The 19131-nt window shown below is 33.9% G+C and overlaps 4 protein-coding genes across 5 annotated transcripts; 3 read left to right on the top strand and 1 right to left on the bottom strand.

Annotated features, from left to right (window-relative positions):
• Window positions 1–5402: 5402 nt before the first annotated feature.
• On the bottom strand, window positions 5403–5930 carry LOC106297669. Its single transcript, XM_013733867.1, has one exon. The coding sequence runs from the start codon at window positions 5928–5930 to the stop codon at window positions 5403–5405; it is 528 nt and encodes a 175-aa protein (XP_013589321.1).
• Window positions 5931–7028: 1098 nt separating this feature from the next.
• LOC106297668 (putative nuclease HARBI1) lies at window positions 7029–8357 on the top strand. The gene has a single exon (XM_013733866.1). The coding sequence runs from the start codon at window positions 7029–7031 to the stop codon at window positions 8307–8309; it is 1281 nt and encodes a 426-aa protein (XP_013589320.1). The 3' UTR covers window positions 8310–8357.
• A 3015-nt stretch (window positions 8358–11372) lies between these two features.
• LOC106300363 lies at window positions 11373–15132 on the top strand. Of its 2 annotated transcripts, none has more exons than XM_013736493.1 (9): window positions 11373–11462; window positions 11594–11690; window positions 11942–12221; window positions 12320–12449; window positions 12560–12836; window positions 13201–13851; window positions 13959–14110; window positions 14465–14787; window positions 14891–15132. In XM_013736493.1, the coding sequence occupies exons 2-8, from the start codon at window positions 11667–11669 to the stop codon at window positions 14784–14786; spliced, it is 1836 nt and encodes a 611-aa protein (XP_013591947.1). In that variant the 5' UTR covers window positions 11373–11462; window positions 11594–11666; the 3' UTR covers window position 14787; window positions 14891–15132. The 2 variants fall into 2 exon arrangements, with proteins under 2 accessions (XP_013591947.1, XP_013591948.1); XM_013736494.1 differs by having other exon boundaries at window positions 14465–14704; window positions 14891–15113.
• Window positions 15133–15914: 782 nt separating this feature from the next.
• Window positions 15915–18166, top strand: LOC106296458 (uridine 5'-monophosphate synthase). Its single transcript, XM_013732591.1, has 6 exons — window positions 15915–16769; window positions 16863–16946; window positions 17209–17291; window positions 17371–17458; window positions 17537–17791; window positions 17884–18166. Exons 1-6 carry the CDS (start codon window positions 15990–15992, stop codon window positions 18013–18015), a joined length of 1422 nt encoding a protein of 473 aa, XP_013588045.1. The 5' UTR covers window positions 15915–15989; the 3' UTR covers window positions 18016–18166.
• Window positions 18167–19131: the final 965 nt, after the last annotated feature.

Here is a 19131-nt window from a genome sequence, read left to right as displayed (position 1 = left end):
AAATTGTTACGAGTGATTAACATCGAAAGATTTACGAGGGTTTTACATCGAAATGTTTACGAGTGATTTACAACGAAAGTATTTACGTGTGCTTTACATCGAAATCATTACGTGGGCTTTACCACGAAATCTTACGTGTCGTTTACGACAAATTCTTTCCCTGCACTTTACGAGGAATATATTTCATCGTAAACGTAACGAGTCGTTTACGATGAAACCTCCGTTACGACGGACGTTTAACAACGAAACGTCTTTCGAGGTTAATTCGTCGTAACACCCCGTTTACGACGAATACTGCCCTCGTAAAAAATATGTTTTCTTGTTGTGCATGGAGCATCCGGGATGGTCTCTCAAGTGGCTTCTAGAACTACACAGTGTCAAAGATTATTGTGAATTTAGCCAATGTGTGTTAGTCTTGGAAGATGCTTCGGTTGAACCATCATGTAACAACAATGGAGAAAGGCAACCACAGTCCAAAAACAACATAATGCTTTTATACTATATGTTGTAGATTATAACGCATCCGTTGCACTAATATTAAAGTATTAGGTGCCCCACACATGCGGACATAATCTTCTTATTAGTTTTTGTCTTACTAATTTAAAACCAACATAATAAGTTTTTATTTATGTTTTCAAATAGTTAAATCAAACATCAAAATATTGATATATGCTAAATATTTTATCATAGATCAAACATCAAAATATATGTTAAAAAATACTTATATCTTAGAAATAGTTTAGAAAATATATTTATATAAATGTTTTTTTTTTGACTAATACTGTATTTAATTATAAATTATTTGGTATCGTAATTTTTTAACAGTTATTATAAAAATATCGTTTCCAGATAAAAACACAATATATATATAAAAATTATCTTATTTTTAATTTTTTTTTGTTAATGATATTATATTATTTTATAATAAAATATTTAATATAACATATAAATTTAATATTATTAAATAAAAGTCGTTTTTAACTAGGGTAATTCTCCTAAATCGACCATTTTCAAGATTTGATCACAAAAATAGACCACAAAGAGAAAAATGACCAAAATATTTCATTTAATAGGTAAAAAGACTCTAATACCCTTGTTATATAAAAAATAAAAAAATAAAAAAAAATAATTTTTTATAGATTTAGATTATATGTTTTCAAATTTGAACTTTTTATAAATTTTTTTTTTCAAATTTATTTTTGTAATTCGAAAATAATTTTTGAAACTATTTTAAAATTTTTATTTTCAAATTTTTAATATTTATTTTTTATTTTATAAAATTTTAAATCTCAATCCCAAATCTCTACCCCTTAACTCTAAACCTTAAGGTTTTGATTTGTTAACCCTTGGGGTATAAATGTATATTTACCTCTTTAATGAAATATTTTGGTCATTTTGATCCTTAGAGTATATATTTGTGACATAAACATTTTTAGTGCTATCCTAAGGTTTTTCTCTTTTACTTATATATAAAACTCATTAACGGTATTGTTTAAATTAATAAATTAGTGAATAAGTTAGAAATTAATAATAAATCAATAACCCAACTAAAAGTATAAAACCTAATAAAAATAAGACAAATAAGAAGAATTAACTAAATATTTAATATAACATATAAATTAATATTATTAATATAAAATTTGTTTAAATTATATATAAGATTCAATAAGGATATTTTTTTAAATTAATAAATTAGTAACTCAACTAAAAACGAATAATAAATCAATGATTTAGGTAAAACCTAATAAAAACATGATAAATAATTAAAATTGCCTAAAATTATGGATAAGATGACAAATCAGCAAATTCACTTCTCAAATGATAGTATAGATATTAGATCACTTATATATCTAATTATATTTTTAAATAGGGTTTTTAGTGATAAATCCCCTCAACTAAAGATTTTTCGTAAAAAATCCCCCCAACTTGTTATCTTGTAATTTAACCCCTCAAGTTCTATTCCGTTAGATTTTGTTATCCTCTGTCTATTGTTCCGTTATTTATGGATGGATATCGTTTACGCAGAGTTTCATTTTAGTGATAAAAACCCCCAACTAAAGATTTTTTTGAAGAAAATTCCCTCAACTTATTATCTTGTAATTTAACCCCTTAAGTTCTATTCTGTTAGATTTTGTTACCTCGGTCTATTGTTCCGTTATTTATGAACGGATACCGTTTACACACAAACGCAAAGTTTCATTTAAACCTAAAAAACATGTTTTTTTAAAAATGTGTTTAGTCGAGTTGATTTTTATTTTTGTTCTTCTTAAGTTATGAAAATTTAATTTGTAAAACATAGAAGAAATCATTGTTTGACACTAAATCATTATTATTTTTTTTGTATTTAAATGTAAAACCAAACATAAAGATGTAATTTTCTTATTTTAGATTATTATCTTTGAACCTAATATAAATATTATAAGTTGTAGGAGTGGCACTTCGGTTATTTTATAGATTCGGTTTTGTTTGGTTAATTCTTTTCTAGATTTTTTTTTCAACCAAAGTAAACCGTATTTAGTTTAGTTTGGTTTGAATCGTTTTCGTTTCGGTTCGTTCGACTTGATTCGGTTCTGTTCGGGTTTTTTTTGTCCACCCCTAATAAAACAGAGCATTGAAAAAGACCATAAATAAAGAGCAGACAACGCTGATTTTTGTCTAAATTAGCGTTGTCTTTTTCAATGCTCTGTTTTATGGTCTTTTTCAATGTTTTATGGTCTTTTATGGTCTTTTCATTGCTATTTTGGAACACCTAACTTTCGATTTGGGATTTTGAGCTTCATTTAATAAAGAAAACAAGTTTTATAGTTTAAATGAAACTGTGCGTCTGTGTGTAAACGGTATTCGTTCATAAATAACAGAACAATAGACAGAGGTAACAAAATCTAACAGAATAGAACTTGAGGGGTTAATTACAAGATAGCAAGTTGAGGGGATTTTCTACGAAAAATCTTTAGTTGGGGAGATTTATCACTAAAATGAAACTCTGCGTTTGTGTGTAAACGGTATCCGTTCATAAATAACAGAACAATAGACGGAGTGTAACAAAATCTAACGGAATAGAACTTGAGGGGTTAAATTATAAGATAATAAGTTGGGGGAATGTTTTACGAAAAATCTTTAGTTGAGGGGATTTATCACTAAAAACCCTTTTAAATAATATTCATTTGGTTTATGTTTCGTTAGAGATTCAAATTAAAGAAAAGAATTCTCAAAATAAAATAAAATTAAAAAATAAATTTAATTTAAGTTTTGAAAAGATATTGCAAATTTAATACAAATTTTGAAATTAATATATTTTTATATATTATATAGTATATAATTTAATTTAAATGATATAAATATAGATATATATATATATATAATATGAATATGTATTAATGAGACTATATTCATACGATTTATAATCATTTGTATCTTGCTTAAACAAAAAGAGTTAAACCATTAATCACAAAATTTCAGTGTGAAACTTTTACCATTTTTGGTAATTTATAGTCGTGTTTAAATATTTACAATACAACATATAAGAAAAAATATATTTTTTTTATTATATGCTTAATCTGATTGTTTAATTTTTTTTATTAATATAAAATTAAACAAAAAAGAGAGAGAGGATACAAAAATTGTTATCAAATATGTATTATTCATAATCATTAATTGACATATATGTTAATCATATTTGGTAATTTTGTAGTTTTTATTTAAGAAAAGAATTGAGAATATTCTTTTGTAAACTACTAATCAATTTGATAGTCAGTTTAATAAAAATTATAATATATATTTATATGGACCAACTTATTTTTCTAAGGATTCTAAAAATCATTTTAGTGATGACACGTGGCTATGAAAATATGTTGTAATGCTCCATGATTAATATATAGGGGATAATATAGATTAAAAAAATAAGAATATAGTTTTTGAGTTTATTTTTTCTAGGCAGATAATTTTGAGTTTCTTATCGAGTGATTTGATAAATATTTCTGGAATTTAAAATATTTATTTTATAGTTTATTATTATTATTTATTCTTATAAAGTTTTGTAAGACATAAGACATTCAAGGTAACGTATCAGAAATGCATTTCTTTCTAAAAAGAGTATCAAGAATGCATTTACTAGCACCATCATAACATTGCAATAGAAATTAAACTTTCGTCGTTAAGTTCTTTTCTTTTGGTAAAATTTACGTGGTTGATACCAATAACTAGGCATGGGACGGATCGGGTATCCGAGCAATTTTAAGGTATCCGGATTCGGATCCTTATCCGGCGGATCCATAATTTTACTATCCTTATCCGGATCCGGAGTTCTCGGATATCCGGGTGTCGGATATCCTTCTAAAAAACGTTAGGTTTGGAGAGAGATGGGACCGGTTATATAATAGGTTTGTAATATCCGGCGGATATCCGGATCCGGATTTGGATCCTTAAATAAATAAAAAATAATATTAATATATAGAAAATATTAACAATAATTTAAAAATAAATTATATATAATGTCTTTAATTATTTCTATGTATAATATTACAAAATTTACATAAACTTTATATATACTATTATAAAAATAAAAATATATTAAATAAAATTAACTTATATATATAGATATTATTATTTTTGAAATATTTATTAATAAAACTTATGGATCCGGATATCCAGACTTAAAAATTAAGATATCCGGATCCGGATCCGTCTTTGACGGATCCAATATTTTACTATCCGGATCCGGATTCGACCCCTCCGGATATCCGGATTTTCGGATCGGATCCGGATCGAATCTCGGATCGGATCCGGATCGAATCTCGGATCGAATCCGGATCTCGGATAAAAATCCCAGGTCTACCAATAACAATAGTTTGTTGAAATGAATTGATGAAACACTGAAAAGTGAAAAGTCATAGAATGTGGAAATAACATTTTACTTGTCTTCTGAAAACTATATATAATCTAGGAGATTAGGATCAAGAGAAAAACTATGCAAATTAAAATCAAACCATGCCTCATTAGTATTCTGATAATAAAAGGTTTACTGTGACATTAGCACGACACCGACATGTAACTGTATCAAAGTTTTCCTTCCCAAGAATGCCACTACGTTGGCTTTGGTAGATGTGTTCAATGGTTGTGTGAGAGATTGAGCTGCGGCGCGACGCAAATGGTTTTTTTGCTGCTGAGGAACATGAAGTTACCGGAGACAAGTAACAAGTATAGCCATTGCGGATAAGAGACTGTAATACCATCCATGTTGATCGTTGATTCTTGCATGTTACTCAAACGAGTCACATATACTAATATAAGATCTGTAAAAGGATTTTTAGCTTTATTTATATAATGGTAATTGTTATAACGCGTGAGTTACATAATCACATGTATAAACATCAGCACAATGAAATATCAATTAGTCTAGTTCCTCAATAACGATCAAAATCCCCACCTGAGTTCCAATTCTCAATTACATGAACACAATCGTTCCATGTCTGTTTGCTTTTTGGAATAGCCTTAGATGCAATATTTATATACTCGTAACTCGATAAAATGATTTGAGCCATTCCTAGATAACAATCTTTTCCAATCTTTAGTAGCTCACCACAACATTCAGCTAACAATACTGGCTTTCCCTCACCTACCATGTTCGTGAACAAATCATCTCCACAGTGTGATGAGTTAAGCTTTTGAGCGCAAACTTCAAGAAAACCGAACTGTTTATCCGTGTAATGATGTCCAAATTTCTTCTCATATTGCATACCGGGTGAATCGGCTTCTTCAAATGAAGATTCATCAGGAGATTCGACATAAATATCAAAATCAGATGTGGGAGATATCTTCACATCTTCTGGTACCTCTTGTGAATATTGATCAATTTCTTGGGAAAACGTTTGATGTAACGTGAAGAACAATACTATGAATACAGACATTGCTATGTTAAGAAACTTTGCCATATTTGCTTTTGATAATAGTAGATGTTTGATTGGTATCAATGGACGAGAGATGATTCTATAGGGCAATGAACTTGGTGATTTGCGGAAGCATAATTAATTGATGAGACGTTTATTCATTAATCACTTTATGTTATAAGTTCATAAAACTCAACATTTAATAGTTATGTTTCAAAAGATATATGTTTTCTTTCTATGTTTATTATCTTCATTGTGGACTTGTGGATCGAATCCAACGTGCTAGACTTTAGGCAAACATGAGACGCCACCATCACTGTATCTAAACTATTAAAAGCGAACTAGATTCTGACCCGTCCTTAAAAAGAGCGGGTATATTTTTTGTTTTACATCTTTTTAGGTCTTTTCAATTGGTAATTTAAATATAGGTCTAATGGCATAAAGCATAATAAATAATATTCTAAATAATGATAAAGATAAAAGAAATAATAGTTGGACCATACTTTTATCAATGGGTCACACTGCTATTTTAATAGAATAGATGAGAAATAACTTTGACTTTATCTCATTATTTACGGTTGAGTGCCACTGGTTTTTAAAAAAAAAAACAGAATCGCTGAATATTGACTAACGGATGGGTGTGAGAAACAGTTGTATTTTGTTGGTTTATACACTCACGGATGAATTATGTTTGTGTCACGGGTGTGAAAGTGTAGCATTTTGTTGGTTTCTACACTTCACTTGTATTGTAAAACAATGCCTATATAATCTATTGTCTCATTTATGCATTGGTCTTAAACTTGTTCTTCATTGCTTCTCTCTAAAACAATCAGAACACAACAATCATCCCCTATCTTCTTTAAGTTCTTTCCCTTTCCCTATCTTCTGAACTCAAACTTGTTCTTCATTGCTTCATCTGCTATCTCCATTTTTTTTAAACACTTAAATAAATTTTTTGAATAAAAAAAAATACTTCTTCTATCTCAATTTTGTTTTAACACGAAATCATGTTTTTACTTTAAAAAAAAATTCTTCTTCTATCTCCATTTTTTTTAAACACTTAAATCATATTTTGAATAAAAAAAAATACTTCTTCTATCTCCATTTTTTTAAAACACTTAATCATATTTTTACTAAAAAAAAATGTCGTCATCAGAGTCAGATGGCGTAGATGAAGCTGTTGAAGAATGGTTCGATGAGGAATTTGATAATATTGTCAACTCCCTAGTTGATGTTCAAGCCAAAAAACCAAAGAGACGAACTTATATCGAAAGAGATCGGGAACAAGGACACAATCTACTATGGAACGACTATTTCAAGGAAAATCCCACTTACCAACCGGAAATGTTTAGGCGGCGTTTTCGAATGAACAAGCCATTGTTCCTTCGCATAGTGGATGCTCTAACAAATGAAGTTCCATACTTTCAGCAAAGAAGAAATGCCCATGGAAGATACGGACTATCTACACTTCAGAAGTGTACAGCAGCTATACGTATGCTGGCGTATGGTCAATCAGGAGATACGTATGACGAATATCTCCGACTAGGTGAAAGTACTGCACTTTTATGTTTGGACAATTTCACTAATGCGATAATACAATTATTTGGAGATGAGTATCTAAGAAGACCTACAGCTGATGATCTTCAACGACTACTGGATATTGGAGAGTTACGCGGGTTTCCGGGAATGGTAGGCAGCATCGACTGTATGCATTGGGAGTGGAAAAATTGCCCAACAGCTTGGAGAGGACAGTACACACGAGGTTCAGGAAAGCCGACAATTATCTTAGAGGCGGTGGCATCACAAGACTTGTGGATATGGCATGCATTTTTCGGACTTCCAGGTACCCTCAACGATATTAATGTTCTTGATCGGTCACCAGTTTTTGATGACATTTTACAAGGTCGAGCTCCTAAAGTTAATTTCAAGGTCAACAACCACAATTATCGTATGGCGTACTATCTTACCGATGGAATTTATCCGAAATGGTCAACATTTATCCAATCAATCTCACTTCCTCAAACTCCAAGAGCACAGCTATTTGCTCAACATCAAGAAGCCGTAAGAAAAGATGTCGAACGTGCTTTCGGAGTATTGCAAGCGAGGTTTGCAATAGTTAAAAACCCAGCACTAATATGGGACAAGGAAAAGATAGGAAGGATTATGAGATGTTGTGTCATACTGCACAACATGATAGTAGAGGACGAACGAGACAGATTCACTCAGTATGATACAGATGTATTCGAATCAGGAGAATCAAGCAGAAGTTCCGAGGTTGATGTCGTCTCCTCTACGGAAAGCCTTTCTAATGTCGGTCAAATGCGTGGCATTCGCAATCAAATTCGGGATCAACAGATACATCACCGTCTGAAAGCTGATCTAGTTGAAAATATATGGCAAATGTTCGGTAATCAAGATGAATAATCTTTCCATGTTTATGATTTTCCTACTATTGAATAATAATGTATTGAAAAATTTAAAAAAATATTTTTTTTTTAATTCTAAGAACCCCATGTTCGGGTTCACTAATGGAAGAAGAAAATCAATACAGGTTCATTACTATTTCCGACCCCACCAAAAAATAATAAAAAATTCCAATGAACCCCAAGTGGGGGTTCATTGATGTGGATGCTCTAACATGACACGCAATATTGCAACCCAATTCGAAAAGCCCATTTTATTGGCCCAGGTGTAGTTAATTTGTATATCAATAACCATAAAATCTGTAACCATAAAATTGAACTCATACTCATAGTTCACAGAATAACAATGTGTATTAAATGATTCAAAACGTATATTCTCTTACAAAAAAGTTACAGAAACCTAATGGGCTTATACCTTAAATTATGTATTTCTATGGCCCAAGTTATAATTAACTTTTCAATTGTGTTTTTGTATGATTGTTATTAATTTTTACAAGAAAATATTAAAACATTTATTACATGTTTTAAAGGTATTTATAATACATTTAGTAACAACAGAAAATTCAGTTAGTTAATATAGATTTCGTAATACAATTTTTAATAATATTGTACATTATTTTTATTAAATAAAATGAACATTTATAACTTAATTAGGCAATTATGTATTGTTAATATTTGTTTTTATCCATTCTATTAAAACTGAAGTACAATACAATTAATACTTATCTATTTAAAATGATTTCTTATATATTTTCATTTCATTTTTAACTATTCTAATCAATTAATTTATTATATTTTCTAAATAATTGACATCGTTTATTACAGAAGTACTAAACATAACTTACTTATTTTGAAGTGTTTTATTATATTTTTACATTTCTTATCTCACTCTTTTTAACAACTTCATTAATTTTCTTACTATAATATTTCAACAACATTTATTTACATATTAACCACAATAATTCTACATGTTTGAATGAAATTGCTCCATTTGTGACAAGAATTTAAAATGGTTAACAAAGTATTTCTTATTTGCTTACAGATCAGTATATACATTCGGGTATCCGTTCAGTTACGAGTTGTTTCGTCTGAGTATCGTTTTTTTGAGTTTTGAAATTAAACTACATTCGCGTATTATAAGTTTTTGGTGGGTTTCAAATAACGTCCTCTCGAGTCCGAATGGATTCAGTTTTGATGTGTAGAAACCTAAAAATATCCAAAACCAATATATTTAAAACAGATTCGGATATTTGCACCAAAAATAACAATATTAACCAATTCGATTTGGGTATTTTGAATCCAAACTAAAAATAGTCTAAAAATAATCAAATAACCAAAAATAACCATATTACCAGATTTAATTCGGGTTCGATTCTGATGAATAGGATCCTAAAAATATTCAAATACCTAAACAATTAATTAAATGATAACACATAAAAAAATACTAATCTTGAAAAACAAAAAATTAACACCCGCACGGGCATGCCGGAAAACTCCTAGTAAAGTTATATATAAAAACTGATGAAAAGGTTAAAAACTGATGAAAAGGGTTTAAGTGGTTCAGTCACCATACCTCTTTGACATTCGTTTGTGATTTGTGTCCAAATCTGAAAACATAAATACAAATCTAAGCCAATCATAAACGAGTATGTAAAGGAACAAACTTTATGATGATTCCAATAAACGATCAAAGCCACAAACTGAATCCCAGTTTCCACTTTCATCTACAAACTCAATCTCTACTTAGATTCCTAATGATGATTTTAAAGCCTTGGAGTCTCAAAGACTATCAACTGAAACAAGTAAGAAAATGGAGTAAACAGAACAATATGACATTCATGTTTATACGTTTATTACAGAACACTCTCACTGTTAAAGCAAGTGAAACTCCAATCACTCAAAAGCAAATAAACCAAAAACAAGCCATGTCAAAAAATATAAAACCCAACAGCCAACTTAATTAATCTAGATGTTCTACAATCCTAATGCAAAACGCTGATCAGAGAAAGAGACGGAGAGAGACATGGGAGAGGGAGAGAGGCCAGTTACTCAGTTTACTCTCTGTTGCCAGAAAACTTAACTCCCGTGAAGCAACAAATCGAAGAGAGATGAGAATGATGACTTTGAAGAAACGGTGAGGAGAGATCGAAGAGAAGCATGAGGAGAGATCGAAACACTGAAATTTTTGGCGTTCAAAATTTTAAAACGTAGAACACTAGTGTCTGGTCACAGCGATCTGTCGCAGGACATGCAACATGCAACAGGAAAACAAACAACGTTTAGATGCTGACGCTGTGGAGCACCAAACGAACATTACCATAATCATTATAAATAAAATAGATGTACTTTATTCTAATTTTCTACATAGATAGATGAGATTTTGTGTGCTTTAAATTATTAAAATCATGTTAGTAAACAGTAATCTATATCTACGGCAAAATCATCCTTTTACGCACAACCATCTACAGCTTTATACCTTTAGGTTATATAATGCATAATCACCTAATTTTACTCGGCTTTTGTATATTCTACAAATTCTCTCTGATTCATTCTCTTCTAAGTAAATCAATCCAAGTATATTTCGGTTTATTAAAAAACATTAAAGTGTTTCTATTAAAAGAAGATTAACGTGGCTATATCAACAAAGGAGAACCGAAACTAGTGGTCTCTATTAACTTCTTCTACCCCACCAAATCTAAAAAATCGAACCCTGGTTCCAGCCTTTCAAATAAAAGTTCCGAAATTATTTTATTTACTAACTAACGAAAAATATATTATTTAAAAAACTAAAGAAAAATATAACCGTATAAGTTTGTGTATATCTCTTATTATTAGTATTACTATTATTTTTGAAAGCGGGGAAAATAAAATAGACCTGAGCAAGTGAAAGTCAAAATGAGAGGTGGCCGTGAGCTGGGTAGTGGAAATGTCGTAGTTATTGACACACACTCTCAGCCACATGTTTAGATACGCACTCTCGTGTGACGTGGCATCCTAACTCCGTCCATACTCTCTCAGCCACTCGTTCGGCACGTGACACACTTCCTAAATGGGCCACACTTTCCCAAAACTCTTTATGTAGTAACTCTCCTTTTCTTTTTATTTTTTTCCCATTATCCAGATGAAGCAACAGCATGAAGGATTCTGAATCCAGGTTTTTGCAGGCTTACTCTTTTTCGGTTTAATTTTTATTTTTATTTATTTTTTTATCGGTTTTTAACTCTTGAGAATTACGTTAAGCGACTTTTTCTTTTGTGGGTGTTTTTTTTTATTATCGTGGTGGAGTCGGCGATGTGTGGAGGAGGAATCAGAGGGGAGAGTGATTTGGGGTCTGTGATTGGACTCTGTTTCTCTAGTCATGTTTGATTGGGACGACGAAGAGGTAAATTCTATTTTCACGCTTCTCCTCTCTGTTTTAGTTTTGGTCGCATGTAGATGAAACCTTTCATGGCTATGTAGCCTTATATCCCCATTTCACAGGCAAGAGCAAGGTTTAGGCTTTGAGTAAGGAGGATCTGAATTTTTACAAGTTATCTGAGCTTGGTCTCGAGTTCTTACATCATGTTCTACATTCATGTAGATGTCATTACTTGCTTGTCTCTGATCCCTTGTTGTTTAACCTGTTTGTTTCAGCTTACTAATATGATATGGGGTGACGACGGAGAGACAGGCGACCATATTGTGCCTTTTAAAGTAAGAAACAGGAAGGAACAGGGCGAAGAATCTAATAAGGCAGTTAAGCCAGCTGAGCAGAAGACAACTCACCTTCATGATAGTAAGCTGGGGGGGAGCAGTTCAGGGCAAAATATTGAGTGTATGACCTCATGGCCTGACTCATCAGTATCTAATGCTAGAAAAGCTGATCCAGGACCAGGTTCGAGTGAGCCAGCTAGATATGATTCAACAAGAAGTGGTGCGTTTCTTGAAACAGTGCTGTTTTACTTGGGTACGTTTCTTGAAAATTCTAATCATGTTTAAAGTTGTGTGTGTGGTCGCCTTGTTTTTTACCAGAGAAAACGTCTGAACTTGGGAAAGGCCCTGATATTTTTCATAGCACTGATGAGAGTAAAGAGCATGGTGATTTTGATGAGTATGGATGGGCTAACATTGGTAGCTTTGATGATCTTGATCGAATGTTCAGGTATGTCTTTTTCTCATCCTGCTTGAGCTATGCGGTGTAACCAACCTCTGGATTGCCTACTAATGGGTTCTCTGTCTAACACAATATCCTCACAAGTGGTGATTTTGCAGTAGTGATGTCCCTATATTTGGCGATGGCAGTCTCAGCGGTGCAGATGAGTTATGGTCTTCTTCTAAAGATGTATCCAAGCCGTTACCATCCATTTTGGACTCTCAAGATCTAGGATTGGACATTAGAACTCAGTTTGAGCAACAAGAGAACCAGCAGTTTCCATTGACTGGAGAAACCAATGGTGGTCCATCATCCCAAAGTGCGCCTAGAGTTCGTGTAACCCCAAAAGCTGAGCAATATCATGAGCATAAGAGTCAATCCTCAGTTGATGACCAGGTACTATGCACTGCAGACTTCGAGATATTGCCCACACGTTTATAATAAATTGAATCAAAGAAAGTATTGTTGCATAGTTTCCATCAATGCGGTTTGTTTTTAAGGCCATCTGTATTAGTGAGTCTCTCACTAATTATATTAATATTTAATTAGAGAGTATCGTAGAAAAAACTGAGAGATTCATTGCGTAGTAATGAGAGACTTTCACATGAGTCTCTCAGCTTTTCAACGAGGCTCCCCAATAATATATTAATATAATTGGTGAGAAACTCACAAATGCGGATGCCCTTAGATTCTTATTTATGCATAGTGATTTTTACAGTTCCATTAAGTCTTACCTCTTTTCATTTTCCTTTCTGTTCAGCCATATCAACAACACAAAATGATGAAGCTTTCGGAAATGTTGGGGACTTGTGAGGCAGGATCGTTTCAAGATCCATACGGTCAGAGGTCAAGGAGAAAATTTGTAAACCAGTTGGCACCGTCACGATCAACTTTGATGGGTGTCAATCTGCGGAGTGAGTCTCAAGGGTCTGGGACATCACATTATCCACAGATGCCAAACCAATACATGGCTACTTCTGGTTTTGGTAATCCATATTCTGCTGTGCATGTAGTTTCAGCCTTCCAATGTCCTGATGTTAACAAGAATCAGCTGATGCATCCTTCCTACAACCCTGCTTCTGCTATCTCTGCAAACACGGTAACAGATGTCTGTGCACGACCTTCAACAATGACGCCGCAGGAAAAACTAGAAAAACTTAGGCGCAGACAGCAAATGCAGGCGATGCTTGCTATTCAGAGACAACAACAGCAATTTCGTCACCAGGTTCCTGTAGCAGATCAGTCCATTACTCAGCTTGTCGACAAAACTAGTCTTCAAGGGCTAACTGCAATACCTTCCTTTGATCCCAATTCATCTCTGGAACTAGATGATTCTGGAAACTTTGCTGCTGCTGTTGATAATCCATCAGAATTCTCGGTTCTTTATCGGCTTCAAGATGTTGTAGCAAAGGTACTCAACTGGTTTGTTATGTTATAAAAAGATGAAGCCATAATCCTACAGTACTTTGTAGTTGGCCTTTATGTTGGTAGTAACTAATACTACTTATTGACCTGCAGTTAGATATGGAAACAAGGACTTGTATAAGGGATAGCTTATTCCGTTTGGCTGATAGCGCAGGTCAGAGACATCACACTAGTGATACACCCCACAGTAATAAGAGTAGCCAAGATGACCGGGAGGTTATTCCTCAAGAAAAATCCAGATATAGGTAAGCAAATCTATGCATATTAATCAATATGGTATATATATATATATATATATATATGGTTCTTAGTTAGATCATACACACATACAGTTTTGTGAATGTGGGGTAGCCTTTTATGTATGATAAAGTGTGAGATAGGAAAAACTATTTATCCATTATTAGCATATTGTCCATTGTTCTGAATGAATCAATTTACGCAGTAAAGACCATCTGAATGCTGGAAGCATATGCATTAATACTCTTTTCATGTGCTGTCACAGTTTTTTGTTAGGTGATTGCGTTTTAGATAAAACTTCATCATCAAAACCAATACAGTATGCGGTTTACGTAGCTAGCTCTTTGTTTTTGTTCTTACAGATATGCAGGGATGCTAGACACAGAAACAGTAACCAATCCCACAGACAGAACTGTGGCTCATTTGCTCTTTCATAGGCCTTTTGATATGTATGCGGCAAAGCATACGGAAGGACTAGAATCACCATCTTCTTCGAAGATGGGAGCTGAAGTAAAAGGGAGTTTTCCTAGCACAAGAGAGAGTCGCATGATTAAGCAGAAGGCAAAAGAGGAAGATGTACCTGCAGGTTCACTTGCTTTAGGGTATGCATCCAACTCAGGATCCAGTAGCACTGTTGCTGAGAGGGTTGTTGAAGCATCCCAAGGAAACAAAAGAAAGTTGTGAAGTATATAATATTGTCCCATGCCATTTCATATTCGTTCATATATGGGCTTGTATACAGATTTATTGGTAACTAATGTTCAGGTGTTGCTTTTGTCAACTATCAGTTTAGGTTTGCGGTGTTAGAGAGGAGCCTGAGGAAATCTGCAGCGTAGGCAACATCTCTCTACATTGCTAGAAACAATCTCCTGTTTACTCCTTTCATGTAATTAGATGTTTTTTTGTTTTGTTTTGAATTGTTGAATATCCTTTCTTATTACACGTATTTCCATGAGAAAACATTTTGGAAAACTCATGTAGTTTGCTCTTACAATTTTCTTTTTAAAACCAGATATGATCTCTTATAACATATGTATTCTGTAAGCAAATCACCAAGGACAAACATAACTACTAGACTCATAACAATCAGTCTATTTTCAGGAGAAGTAAAAATGTCTCACACTGCAAGAATAGGAAAATATTCTTCAGGCATGCATGTGACAAAAGACCCAAGAGGCTCTTTACTGTATGTGATCTTTCACAACCTGTTTCTTCTTCAACCCATCGTGTTCTCCTGCAGGTAAGGAATCTGAACGCCAAAAAAAAAAACATCTGTTAGTCAAAGAATACAAAAGGTGGGAAGCTTTGTGCATAGTCGAAGCAGACTTACTTGTTTTATACCATTTTTAATGTATTCTTCAGTTTTGTTTCCAAAATAGAAGAATTCTAATAGAGATTTGAATTTTCTTATGCCTTTAAAAAATAGAAATATGTTATTTCTTTAAAATCTAAAGAAAAAAAACAATAGTTAATATTTCGGAGTATGAAATAGAAGTAAGTTGGAAAATAAGTTATTCTATAATAACATATAAAATCAAATGTAAATGTGAACCAGATATGTCATAAATCCATGCTTAAAAAGTTTAAACTCAACAAAAAAAACAAAATTTATATTTTTATAGTTTTAAACATAAAAATTTGTTTTTCCAAATTTATATAATTTTTTTAATTAATTGTATGAATTTCATCTTTTTCTATAATTTGATTTTTATTATTATTTTAAATTTTGTGAAAAAGAATTTGTGATTATTGATAAAAATTCCCATAAAAAAAAAACAAAACTTAAAAGTATAAAAAGCGCACAGACTCTCCACTGTGCAGTCGGTCACTGCCAAGTCTCCCTCTCATTTCTCAAAACCTCAGAGAATCCATCCGATAACAACAATAATGTCAGCCATGGAATCCCTAATCCTCCAGCTCCACGAGATCGGCGCCGTCAAATTCGGCAACTTCAAACTCAAATCCGGAATCTACTCCCCCGTCTACATCGACCTCCGTCTCATCGTCTCCTACCCTTCCCTCCTCACCCAAATCTCCCAAACCCTAATCTCCTCCCTCCCTCCCACCACCTCCTTCGACGTCGTCTGCGGCGTCCCCTACACCGCCCTCCCCATCGCCACCGTCGTCTCCGTCTCCAACAACATCCCCATGCTCATGCGCCGCAAGGAGATCAAAGACTACGGCACTTCCAAAGCCATCGAAGGAGTCTTCGAGAAGGATCAGACTTGCCTCATCATCGAGGATTTGGTGACGAGCGGTGGGTCCGTGCTGGAGACGGCGGCGCCTCTTCGCGGGGTTGGGCTTAGGGTTAGCGACGCGGTGGTGTTGATCGATAGGCAGCAGGGCGGGAGGGAGAATCTGGAGGAGAATGGGATTAAGCTTCATTCGATGATTAGGTTGACGGATATGGTTAGGGTTTTGAGGGAGAAGGGGAAGATTGAAGAGGGGGTGGAGGCGAATTTGATTAAGTTTTTGGAGGAGAATCGTAGGGTTAGTGTGGAGAAGGTGAAGGCTGAGGCTAGGGTTTTAGGGTTTAAGGAAAGGTCGGAGCTTTGTAAGAATCCCATGGGGAAGAAGCTGTTTGAGGTTATGATGAAGAAAGAGACTAATCTCTGCTTAGCTGCTGATGTTGGAACTGCTGCTGAGTTGCTTGACATTGCAGACAAGGTAAAGAATCTCTCTTCTTTTGACTCTTTTTATCTGAATGTGCATCATATGGTTTATGTGTTAGTGATCTTTGAAATGTTTGTGTTGATGAAGGTGGGACCAGAGATATGTATGTTGAAGACTCATGTTGACATTTTGCCTGATTTCACCTCTGACTTTGGCTCTAAACTCCGTGCGGTATGTTTGGTTACATCTTGATTATTTGATAGGTTTGTTTGCACAAAGTATGTTGTATCTATCTACGATAGAAGCATGAGTCATATGCTATAGTGAAGTTATATGAGGGATAGTACTACTTAAAACAGTAGTCCGATGTAATCTCTCTACGATAGAAACATAAGTCGTATGCTATAGTAATACTGAAGTTCTTTAAGTTCCCCTAGATCATCCAACTAGCTATGATTTGGCTGTTGTTGATCGATTGTTGATGTTACTTCAGATCGCAGACAAGCATAAGTTTCTCATATTTGAGGATCGCAAGTTTGCAGACATTGGTAACACCGTCACGATGCAGTATGAAGGGTAAGTTTTCTACGTTATGTCACTTATTGTTCTTCATTGATGATTTTCATATAGTTTATCTGCTGCGGTTTGTTTGCAGAGGCGTCTTTAAAATATTAGAGTGGGCAGATATTATAAACGCTCACATAATATCAGGGCCAGGAATCGTGGATGGCCTCAAGTTAAAGGTATGTATGTATGTATTCATTTGTTACTGGATTCTCATTTGATTATTTCGTTTTTACTAACATTTTGGGGGCATTCAGGGTATGCCTCGTGGTAAGGGTCTACTTTTGCTAGCTGAGATGAGCTCTGCTGGTAACCTTGCTACAGGAGACTACACTGCAGCAGCCGTGAAGATCGCAGAGGCTCATTCGGATTTCGTGATGGGATTCATCTCGGTTAATCCTGCGTCTTGGAAATGCGGGTATGTGTATCCGTCTATGATTCATGCAACGCCTGGTGTTCAGATGGTGAAAGGTGGTGATGCACTTGGTCAACAGTATAACACTCCACACTCTGTGAGTCTCTCCCCTCCCCCTAACCTTTGTTAGTAGCTTAGGTGGTGATCTCGGGAATATAAAGTGAGGTTGCTCTTGTTGTCTTGTTTCAGGTGATTACTGAGAGGGGAAGTGATATTATAATCGTGGGAAGGGGAATCATAAAGGCGGAAAACCCAGCAGAGACGGCTCACGAGTACCGACTTGAAGGCTGGAAAGCATACCTGGAGAAATGCTCTCAATAGGTTAAAGCCTGAGAGGTTGTTGACTTTTTTTGTGTTGTGATGCTATAAGTTTGTGGAAGCTTTGTGTGCGAGGGTGGATTTTAAAACTCATGTCTGGTTATTTGTCACTTGATCTCAAATCTCAATAATATAATAAAGTTACAAATGACAACCGTAGGCTTTAATATAACCTTGCCAATATCCCTCCAGATCTCCTTTTCTCTCTAAGCTTGGATGAGAACCAAGCAAGATGCCAAGATCCCATCCTGATACTAAAGCAAAGCACTCTAGTAAACTAATAAAAGATATAGATATCCTGAGGAACATAAAACTAAAACACACCTCGATGCTGGACTCGGAAGGTGACCAAATAAAACAAGGAGTTCACTTCAAAGCACGCCCTTCAAAAACAATGAAATCATCCTCATCCTCGTCCGAATCCAGATGAGGTGGAGTATCAGTCAAAATATGTTGGTTTGCACAATCAAGTTTGAGCTGTTGTTTCTCAGAAACTTGGGATTGGAACTTGAAAATGACAACTTCTCCCTCTGTATCTAAGTCTTGAAACTCCGTTTCTTGATCCTTGAATTCGTCAACCTTCTTTATGAAACAATGGCTTCTTTTTATAGGAATCACAACAAAATCTGTAGGCGTTTCTTGAGTTACTTCCACATGAGTTGCAGCAACCATTTCTGTTTGCTTCAAAATTCGATCTAAAACACCCTTCAAACCAGCTTGAACACCATCTAACTTTTCACCCAGACATCCCTCTGTTTGATTAGTAGTCATGTCTTTAGGCAAATCAGAATTATAACACCAAAAGAGAACTGAAACTCATCCAACGATCTCTCTGGCGTGGATGAGTCCCACAAACTTGATTGATCATGCTACATATAGAGCGCTAAGGAAAGAGTTAAATGCTAAATATTTTCCTAAATCAAGAAATATAAATTCTAGTTTAATAAAGGAACTTAAATTTAAAGCATATCACATCTGTTTCCATTTTTTAGATACACTTGCCCATGTAACATGTCTCAAATGGCACCTATTTTCTTCTGTTTGCATTGCATCATGTCTCTGTGTTGCTCAAGAGGACCTATCAACCAATTAAGGTTTCCTTGACGAATGGGCACGTTG

This window comes from Brassica oleracea, chromosome C6, assembly GCF_000695525.1.
Source record: "Brassica oleracea var. oleracea cultivar TO1000 chromosome C6, BOL, whole genome shotgun sequence".
NCBI lineage: Eukaryota > Viridiplantae > Streptophyta > Magnoliopsida > Brassicales > Brassicaceae > Brassica > Brassica oleracea.
The sequence above is the reverse complement of the archived record's forward strand: the minus strand, read 5'-3'. Positions and strand labels throughout refer to the sequence as shown.

Excerpts from the sequence above, each read along its gene's own strand:
- LOC106297669 (XM_013733867.1), bottom strand. The coding sequence starts at position 5,930 with ATGGCAAAGTTTCTTAACATAGCAATGTCTGTATTCATAGTATTGTTC.
- LOC106297668 (XM_013733866.1), top strand. The coding sequence starts at position 7,029 with ATGTCGTCATCAGAGTCAGATGGCGTAGATGAAGCTGTTGAAGAATGG.
- LOC106300363 (XM_013736493.1), top strand. The coding sequence starts at position 11,667 with ATGTTTGATTGGGACGACGAAGAG. Across the intron at positions 12,222-12,319 it reads ATATGATTCAACAAGAAGTG|AGAAAACGTCTGAACTTGGG; the intron begins GTGCGTTTCTTG and ends GTTTTTTACCAG. Across the intron at positions 13,852-13,958 it reads TTCAAGATGTTGTAGCAAAG|TTAGATATGGAAACAAGGAC; the intron begins GTACTCAACTGG and ends ATTGACCTGCAG.
- LOC106296458 (XM_013732591.1), top strand. The coding sequence starts at position 15,990 with ATGTCAGCCATGGAATCCCTAATCCTCCAGCTCCACGAGATCGGCGCC. Across the intron at positions 17,459-17,536 it reads TGGATGGCCTCAAGTTAAAG|GGTATGCCTCGTGGTAAGGG; the intron begins GTATGTATGTAT and ends GGGGGCATTCAG. Across the intron at positions 17,792-17,883 it reads AGTATAACACTCCACACTCT|GTGATTACTGAGAGGGGAAG; the intron begins GTGAGTCTCTCC and ends GTCTTGTTTCAG.